Source organism: Rhinolophus sinicus, chromosome 2 (assembly GCF_057876585.1).
Source record: "Rhinolophus sinicus isolate RSI-liver-muscle chromosome 2, RSI-T2T, whole genome shotgun sequence".
Classification (NCBI taxonomy): domain Eukaryota; kingdom Metazoa; phylum Chordata; class Mammalia; order Chiroptera; family Rhinolophidae; genus Rhinolophus; species Rhinolophus sinicus.
The window spans coordinates 93,250,732-93,261,118 of NC_142502.1; the positions used below are offsets into that span (position 1 = coordinate 93,250,732).

At 43.3% G+C, this 10,387-nt stretch overlaps 1 protein-coding gene across 1 annotated transcript in view; it reads left to right on the forward strand.

The window, feature by feature from the left end:
• The window catches only part of LOC109448935 (CLIC family member 5), a 97,330-nt gene extending 92,484 nt beyond the window's left edge, over positions 1-4,846 (forward strand). Inside the window, exon 6 of the mRNA XM_019734726.3 lies at positions 3,069-4,846. Coding sequence (XP_019590285.3) covers positions 3,069-3,236 — 168 coding nt within the window. The 3' untranslated portion in view covers positions 3,237-4,846. The remainder of the gene's footprint in view (positions 1-3,068) is intronic.
• Positions 4,847-10,387: the final 5,541 nt, after the last annotated feature.

Genomic DNA, 10,387 nt, shown 5'->3' on the forward strand with positions numbered 1-10,387 from the left:
TACAGAGACCAAGGAGAACTGGCAGGGGGTATTGGCCCCAACATATACTCTTGGCGAGTGCTCTGTAAAAGCACTCTGAGTCCAATACCTTTGCTTATTAGTCACCCCTAAGCTGGATAGAACATTGAGGGGGGTGCCTTCTTCGGTGACCACACCAAATTTAGTATAAAGAAGTACTAAGTACTAAAGAACTACTAGAAATGCAAAACATATCGCGAGGTTCCACCTTCAGGACGCAGCTACTCCCCAGGGTGGGGGGGGGGGGAGGTCAAAAGGAAGAGGTTGGAATTATTAAAACTTGGATGAGGGTCCCTGCAGAGCTGAACCTTGGACCTCTGAGAGCTGAACCTTGGACCTCTGGGCACTACGCAGCTGCTGCTGGAGGCTGAGTTCAGAGGATGGCCCGTGGGACTAGCACCCAACTTCAGCAGTGAGGTCACTGTTGCATGCTGGCGTTTCTGAGCTGGTGTGATGACATTGGATTTGCAAGTGTTGGCAGAACAGCAAACTGGATGCAGCTGCTGCTACTGGAGAATAAAAGACTGAGAGGAACAGGAAGCCAACAAGAAGGGGCATGTCCCGTCCCCTCCTCCAGTCTGCAGCATCTCTCTAGCGCCCCCTTTTGGTAGAGCCTGACAGGGAGTTGCTGTGATTTGCAGCTTGAACCCCAGCATCACATAGAAGCGAATACAGGATAGGTTTGAAGATAAGCAACAATAGCTGATAAACTGGCACAGGAGATTCTGAGTAAAGCTCAGAATTGTTATCATTTACATAGGGCTGAGTGTCACGGTGGCGAGAACTGGAATTAGAAAGCAGGGGCAATAATAAATATTAGTGATTACTCAATAATATTGGTTGAATTAATTATTTTCCTGTGTAACATTCCGTAAGCCCCTAAATATTTTGTAGCTTCAGCTTGCTCATTGCTAAGGATCTTCAGTCTTTAAAATTAAGTGATTGCATTACATTTGATACTAAATGCACTTTGTCTGATGTTGGATAACTGAGGATGGTAAAGATTAAATACAACTTGAAACCCTCCTTATTTAACCTCTCTTTGCTTTTCTCATCTGTAAAATGGGAATATAATATACTCTTCCTTATAGTTATTTAGAGAGTTAAGTCGCTTGCAAAGTGCTTAAAGCAGTGCCTGGAGCAGAGCATGTAGTACATACCTGTTTGTGATTGTGGTTACTCGTCTTATCAAGAGCATTATTGTGATTATCACGAAATGAAGAAGCTGTGGTTCCTGTCCTCATACTGCCCACAGCTAGGAAAGTGACCGAGGACACTAAACAGTAACTGTGATTCAGGATAGAATAGTTCTTAGTGTTGTAAAGAAATTCAAAATTGATGTAGCAGAATGGAGGGGGCAAATGCAACCTCTTTGGAAATGTGACCCTATCTATGAGACTGAGCTTTTCATGCTTTAGGTTGTCACTGTCCTTCACTCAGAACAACTTTCCAGGGAACCCCGTAAAAAGTACTCAGGATTTCCAGACATTGACAGCAGAACAGTAAACCAAAAGCAGGGCCCTTCTGAGAGTGAGGCCCATGTGACTGCATAGGTTACATGTCTGTGAAGCCCTCCCTGGCTAGTGAGACCTTATGAAAGAGACCACTGTCATGCCAGGTGGCATGCGGGGTCTCTGGTCCCGCTCCCCACATAAGAACGCAGGACATGGTGAGGCCAAAAAGGAACACCCACGGAGCCATAGAGAGGGGAGTCCTACCTCTATAGTCTCACTGGCGGCTGGGTTGGAGACATAGAAAGCAGGAGCCACACAATCCACAACCTGCCGTCTACTTCTCTCTGCCGACCAACCTCACTTGCTAACTGCAATCCACTCTTGCTCTTACTAGCTCAGCCATCATCTTCTTGGTAGCCCCCATTTGCTGCTAGCATAGCCACAGGCAGTTATATTAGTGGCCAATGGGTCACTGGTTACAGATGACGGCCAACTAGCCACAGCTGATGGCCATCCAATCACAGTTGATGGCCATTGACTACCTGAGTGAGCACCTTTCCACGTGAGGCCGAGAGCCTGGAAACGGCACTCCTGGCTCTGTCCCCACAGTTCACTAACTTATTATTCCACGTTAGGTCCTGTTATTACCTCCATTTTAGAGATCAAGAAATCAGGACTCAGAGAAGTTAAATAATTGGTCTGAGGTCATAGAGCTGTTAGGTAGTGGAGTCAGAATTGTAGATCCAATCAGTTGGGATCAGAGTTCATCTTTTTAACCACTATGCTGCTCTTTGTCTCAACACAAACACCACTTCCCCAGAATGCCCAAGTCCACAGCCCCCAAGTGTGGCGATCTAGGGAGAGAACAGAAATCCCTATTTGTTCACTTTCCTGTCATACCTGGAACCTAGCTATACATTTCAACATCTAACTAAGTTTTTATTCCTTCCTATAAATAAAGATGCTTATGTAAAACAAAGTGAATAAGAGAAAATAGAAAAAAAAAAGTCTATAATTTATCAATTAGAAATAACCACTGGTAATATATTGGTATACTCGTATATACTTGTAGCCATCACACATGTTTCTCCAAATGTGTGATATTGCCCTTTAAACTTAGCGATCTGTCTTGAAGAGTCTTCCAGATCACTGGAATTTCCTCTGAAGCATCATTTTTAATGGTTTACCAGGACACCGTTGTATTTATATATGATAATATATGTATCCATTCATGTATTGCTGGACATTTGTGTTATGTACCCCTTTTTGCGGTTTTAAATAGTCCTCTGACCATATATATGTAGCTAAATCTTTGTGCACATCCATGATTATTTCCTAAGGAAAACTCCCTAGAAATAGGCTCACTAGGTCAAAGGGCAACTTATATTTACTTAAGGAATACAAAATAAAATAATACAACACAAAATAAAACTAAAGCAGCACTGCCGCCTTCTCTGGCCCACACTCTGCTGCTGGACCATTGTGAGGCGGGGAAGGTTTCCGTGCGGTGCACACACACTGGGTCACACCACTAACATCTTCTCAGTGTCTGTTTCATGCCTTCACGCCATCTCTGTCCTACCATCTCTGTTACAGATTGTGGCCAAGAAATACCGCAACTACGATATCCCAGTGGAGATGTCGGGCCTGAGGCGGTACCTCAGGAACGCCTACGCCAGAGATGAGTTCACCAACACCTGTGCAGCTGACTCAGAGATTGAGCTGGCCTACGCAGATGTCGCCAAGCGCCTCAGCCGATCCTGAGCACGGGCCACCTTGCCCCATCGCTGCAGCAGAAGGACTCAGCTTCTCCCAAAGGACTCCAGCTTCCCAGACTCCCCTTCTGCATTGCCTCCGGGAAATTTTTTTTTTTTTTTAAATCAGGTCGCATCTTGCTGGTATCATCAGAACTTCAGCCTGCTGTCTTTTGTGAAGGTCAGCGCCAACCCCATCTGATCACACAGGAATCTGCAAGCAGAAATGCTAGAAATAGTCAAGCGCTCAGCCTTTGAGCCTTGTCTGGGTTCAGTGGATGTGGGGTCAGTGTTAGAGAACCCACATTTGGGACTGTCACTGGCCCCTTCTGCCAATCTCAAAATATCTCTTAGATGCATTGGAAACATGCAATACATCTCCCACCCTCCTCTTCCACTCTCCTCTTTGTCAGTAACTCCAAGGCCAAGGACAAATGCCATCTTAGTTTTTATTAGAAATCACTGATCTTTGGGGAGACAGAGAGTGAATGGAGAAGGACAGAGCAGGCTTGGATTTTTGGCATCTGGCAGACACACCTTGAGTCACTCAGTACTTTGACAGTCCTGTCACATTGGGCACTGAAGGCCAGATTGGAAAACCACTTTAGACACAGTCTCAGTTTGCTTCAGTGCTGTGAATGTTGTGATGCTATTGTGCACGCGACAGGTGCTGACCTTCATTTTTATGCTGCCCGGGCCTTGCCAGGAAAGGAAATTGGCATGCAATTTCAAACTGGGGTGACTGGGAAAGGGTGGGGGAAGGGAGCAGTGTAGATGCCAAAAGGCCCACGGGGGTCTACCAGCCATGGGGTTTGCTTGCTTAAGGGTAGTTGTTTGGTTGGAGATTATATACCTGGGTTTGACTATGTTTATCCATGAGTGAATTTTGGTCTGTGAGAAAGCAGATGGGTGTGGGAGATGGAGGGAGGGGTGAAGGTGAAGTTCTTTATGATGCTCGATGTTCCCTGGAAAGTTTTTAGACAGGTCTTCTCTCTCATGATCTAACTAAGTCTTGAACTGGTGATGTCACATAACTACCCACCAGTGAGCAAAAACCCAAGAATTGGCCAAAAATGACTTTCCAGTCAGTCTCTTCAAGTTGTTCCTGGATGCAGGTCTGCTAGTTGGGTGCTCTCAGGCAGCTGTTTCAGCTGCAGCCTCTCTGATGGATGAGAGATATAGTTCGGAGGTGGCATGATCATGGAACCTTAGGAAGAAAGTCCATGAGCCTTTCAGACTGGGAAACCATGTGGTTTGAACATGAAGAAAAATATATGCCCATTTGGGTTAATGTTCCTACCCTATGAATCAACTACCAGATGAAAAAAAGGAATCTTTTTTTTTTAGCTAATTTTGTGCTCCTTAGTCTCCTTGAGTGTTACCTACCTGCTTGAGCCTGGGGACCTGTGCAGAGGAAACTAAGAGAAATGAACTAACCATCAGCTCCCTCTCCCAGTGCCCGCCTTATGAGGAAACCCATCCATCATAGTCCCTCACCTCCAACCATCCTCCCTTCTCTGTTGCCTGCTGGTGGAGAGTGAGCTTCCAAGTGCTGGAAAGCACCAGGACTTGGCTCTTGCTCAGGGAGGGCAGGGAGGGCATGGGTCCTTTCCATAGAAACATCAACACATTCTAACCCAAGCAATCCCTGGACCTACCTGCCTCCAGGGATCTCTGGAGGAAAAAAAAAAAAAAAGTGATCCATTGATCAGAGCAGAGGGGAGGAAGCAGGGGGTCTCCTTTAGCCCACTGAGGAATAGGAAATTTCTCAGTAGGACATTTTATAAGCTCCAGAGCTCTTTTTTTGTTGTTGACTTTTCCCCCCAGCTGAATGAGTTGATTTATTTCCACCTCTAAAGGAGCCTTTCCAGAGCTCCCTGGAAACTTTGTTTAAAAAGACCTGGTGAGGAAATAGTCCTTTTTACTGTAGGGAAAAGCCCCAAACTGGCCTCCTGGGGTATGAAAGCTTGAATGATCCCAAAGGCCTTTTAATTACCGTGAAATCCTTCCCTGACCTTCACAGCACAGGCACGATGACCTAAGAGGCAATTTACTTTCCTGAGACCCACGGCGGCACTGTTCTTGAAGCACATCCATGTAACACAGCCAGCACAACAGAGAAACAGAAGGACGCCCAGGTGGACTAGCTCCCCCAGAGGAGCTGGCAAATACTAAGCACCCTGATTTGATACTCAGAATTCAACAGTAGGCGAGTCTTTAAAAACAAACAAGCCAAACCAAATCAATATTGTTGTTTCTAGATGTTCCTTCTGTGGTTGACTTAGTTTTACATAAGTAACAATATTAACGGGCACTGAGTTGGGGGGGTGGGCAGTTATATGATCGCTTGTAACCATTTAAAAGAGGGGGAGGAGTTAGAGCTAGAAGGCACTGCTGAATACTAATTCAGGAATATCTTTTTATTTCAATAGCAGATTATCATATAATACAACTATTGACATAGAGCTTTAATGTCTTATGACCAGATTAATCAGAGTATTTTAAAATAATATTCCCTTCAGATTATTTTTCTTCCAAAGAGATGTTTTGTCCAGATCCTTCAGCCTCCTGGGACTTTGGCCATAGCCTTGTCCTACACACAGGCTATCGTCTCCCAGCCACAGTGTGATAAGGTTCTTAGGTGTCCCCAGAACCAATCTCAGGGAGTAACTAAGGTTCGCAGTTTGACCCCACACTAGAGTTTTAAGACAGGATGTAACTCTTCTGATGGGTCTTGAATGAATATTGATCCTTCAGAAAGCATTTCAGTGGCTCAGAAAGGAGACTAACTTTGATTGAGATCCTATTTTATTTTGGATTTATTTCGCTCCTTGACTTTCACATCACGATTTTTTTTTTGTTTGTTTGTTTTTGTTTTTTGTGAGGTAGCATAATGGGAGGCAGAAGTAGAAACAAGGGTCAAACTCAATGACTGAGCTGAATTTACCCATCTACTCAGCACTGTCTACCTCTCAGGTTGGTCCGAAAGATATTGGATAAGAATTTAATAACTAGAAAAGATGAGCTGGGAAAGTAAAATCTCGATTGATCCAAGTGTAATTCCTTCTGTTGTGTGCTTTCATCTCCTGACAAAGGAAATCAAATGCTTGACAATTCAGAATCACAGGCGTGAGTATGAAGAGCTTGTTTTAAACAAGGGATACAGCTACCTGGCACCAAACTCATGAGTTGAAAAGTGAAAAACACACTCGGTTTCTTTGGCTACAGGATCTCAGACAAGTTTCAGTTTCCCAGGAAATGGCACTGTCCTTAGTGTTCACTTCTGCTGGTGGGGGCCAGTGAGGATCTTGAACTTTTCATTAGAAAAAGGCCACATTTTCTAGCATTTGTCAAATGAAGCAACAGAAGCCCTTCACAGGCCCTGCGCCCATTGGCCACTGTGCAGACAGGCAACACCAAGCATCTTAGAATTGCCACAAAATAGATCATGCCTAGAATAGACCTTAAAGATGTAAGAGTCAGCACGGTCCAGACAAATAGAATTAAAGGGGAGGGGGAGTCAGGAAGGTGTAGGCCTATCTAGTAAATGTTTTCATCACGAGAAACCAGTGAGAGTCTGTCTCTAAAACTACATTGGTCCAGAGGCAACAGATAGATATCCAGTAGGTACTTGTGGGTCTCAGCCTTATGCCCACTGGCCTGGAGCCATTTCTATAGCAGAGTGATCAAGATGGTGGTGCCTGTCTCCTGGGAAAGGTGAAGCTTAGGGTTAAAATTAAGTCAATGATTCCCAAGGGATCACATTTTATTTTTATATATGTTGTTCAAAAACTCTGAAGCATTAGAGGAAGAAATGTATGTGTAAAGCATCTGGTTCTGATGTCAGGAGAACTGACCTGGTTGGATCGCTGGCTTGGGGCCTCTTTGCACACGAGGCCTACTGTCTCCTCTTCTTCGCTCTTTAGCCTTCAAACCAGATAACATGTGCCCTCCTCACAAATGCACATTCCTCTCCCTTGGTCCATAGTCTTCTCCCAGCTTAGTTTCAGGATGCTTTCACTTCATATTTGGGTATGATCCAAAGTGTGCATAATTTTATTTACAATTACTTAAGGAAATTTGATTCAATGCTCCCCTCCCCACCCAAACATAAATTAAAGATTGCCTTATTCTAGGGTTTGTGCTAATCTGTGTTGCTATGAAAGCAATCTGTTTTATGGCAAAACATAGTTTTAAAGATCCAATTATCTAAGGTATTTTATGTATAGGTAGAGATTTCACTATATTGACTATATATATATATATATTTAAAATACAAAATATCCAGCTGATGTTTGAATTTGTCTTACTTTCCTGACCACCTGGTTTGTCCCATTTAATAAGCTGGGGAGTTAGCTAATTCAGCAAAAGATGCCTCGCTTTTATAAAAGAACAAACATTTCACTTTACAAAGACACTCCAAATGATGGTTACTTGATTTTCTCAAGGCCTTTAACTGTGGTGATAAAAGAACAGGACTGGCTTTCAAGCCTTAATAAATGTAAAATGCCTTTTAATGAAGATAGTGCTGAGTGTTTTCCTCATGAATCTCAACCAGTTATAAATTTGTTTCCCAGTCTTGATTGGTATTGACTGATTCAAATAAAGTTGGTTTATTTTCAAATATTATAAAAGCAATCAACAGACTTCTTATTTGAGGTGGGGATTCCCTACGCTGTTTTAAAGGACGATATGAATTACCTCTTTTTTCCCAAGAAAGGTTATCTTATTTCCCATTATAAAAGGAAATACAAACTTCCAGTTATAAAAATAAGTTTTTTAAAATAAAATATGTTAATGCTCCTTAAAATTAAAAGCCAATAAAAAGAAAAGGTGGAAGAAGACGAGGACAACCAAAAGGCTTGTGACCCAACCATCCAAAAATTGATTTTTACTTTAACAAGGTTAAAATTCCATTATAGTACATGGGCTAGGTTAATATTATATATATATATATATATATATATATATATATATATATATATATATATATATACACACACACACACACACACATATATACATATATATATATATTCCTTGATGTTTCTTATTTCAATTTCCTATCTGTACTGTAGTACCTGGGGGCAGGCCAACAGTGACAGTCCAGGTGTGACTGGAGGAATGCCTTAAAACACTTGTCTACCTGCACCCAAAGCTTGGCCCTCAATGGCCAAGCCCTCGCAACATTCCTGGCCTGAAATTTCCACCCTTAGCACCACATCACTGACTCTGGATTAAGGTCCTCAGAGTCCTCAGTAAGTTTACCTGAAGTCAACACCTGATAAGGACCTCTGTGAGCGTTCACATCGCTAAAATGTGCAAAGGTCCCGGCAGTCCCCTGTATCCTCTGTGCTCCATCAGAACCTAGCTTCTCATTAGCTCGGAAGGGAGGAAACACCTGACCTAGGGAACAAGTCCTGGTAAAAGAGGCAGCCTCAGAGCAGGTGTGGCCGGTGCTGCTGATGGTCATCTCTCCATGCTGACCCCTCACTGTCTTCCTCTGGCAGAGCTCTGATTAGGTCAGGAACCTCCCTTCCACTCCTCCTGCCTTCCCACCAACCTCTCTCTTCCTACTCTCAGGTGACTCAGGTGAGAGGGATTCCAACCCCAGTTCCAGGGGTGAATCATGACGGCTCTGAGCCCATCTTCCTGGCTGTGGTTGGTTTCAGAGTGGGCTCTTGACCAGGTTCCACCCAGTATTGTGAGAGGATATTTGTTCAGGAACTTCTGAGAAAGATCTCCTTGTTCTTACGAAAGTGACTCCTTACGTCACCACCTTTGGTGCTGCCTCTGGATGCAGGTGTGAGGCATGGATCTGCTGCCACCCTTTAGAGACCATGATGGGCAAGACTCTTGCTGCAAAATGCAGCCAGAATGGAGAGATTTGGGTCATTGATGGGACCACTGAAATGCTGAATTGGCAAACTCTGAAACTGGTTTAAACTCTGTATTTCCAGTTCTGTAATATATCCCACATCGTTTGAGGGTAGGCTTGTCTGTTTGTTTGCTGATTATTATGAATGGCCAAAGGCATCCTTTGTGGCACATTTTTGTTGCTGTTGTTAATATTCCATTAGATCATCACATAGCTCTCCCGGGATGTGTTCGATGTTTCCATTGTCTGAATGAAGATGGTGGGCTCTACAGGCCGACCCAGGGCTGGGAGCATGGATTTCATCTCTCTGCCTCTGTGCTGTGGTGACACCTAGGGGCATATGTATGGCAATGGCTGTGACTCGCATTGAGAACTGAGTCCTGTTACAGAGAAGCTTCCAAAAAGCGAACTTGGAAATGAGACTATGGCAAATGTGTCGTGAACTGTGTTTCCTTTATTTTATGTCTAGCAGCTAAAATCCCCAGAATCCCCTTGGAAAGGCATAGGGAACCAGACTGGAAAGGTAGGAAGCTAAGAATTGAATATAAAGACATTAGAATTCTAATCATAGGACCATCACTAAGTTACTATGTGACCTTGACCAAGGCCTCCATTTCCCCAAGAGGATTATTAAGGTCCTTGCCTCTGAGATGATGAGATCCCTGATGAAGAGTACTTACTGGTAATAAAGGGTTATTTTGAGAGGAATGACATTTCAAGCAATTGGAATTTCACTCTATTGGAAGGTTTCACTCTGATCTTCTTTAATAGAAACAAGGTGATCACCAAAAAATACATGGATATTAAAAATTTGGGTTTTTTTTCTTTTAACGTAAATTTTGAGCTGTCTAGCGGTCAATTCACACTCCTGTCAGTTTCTTATCTTTCTAGTCTACAGCTAATGAAATCTACATCTACATGCAATAAAAATGACGCTGGGGCCCTGCAGTTAGGCTTATTAAGCTGTAGTTATTTATGTGGAAAGTAAAGCAGACTGACGTTTTGGAAAGATTGTCAATAAAGAGTACAAAGAAAAATTTTAATTTGAGTTTAACCCTTCTTTAACTAGAATATCTCAATGCCCCCAAACTTTCATATCTCTGAATGTATATAGGACTTGGAGTCTAAACCACACGAGATGCATAATACACACATGGTAATACAGACCAGCATAGTGCCAGCATCAAGTACTATTCTACCTGTGGAGCAGTGCTTGGTTGCATGCCGTTTCGTATCTACCTGGAATTGTTGCTGTGTGTTAGTAACTCCTCACCGCCCTCTCC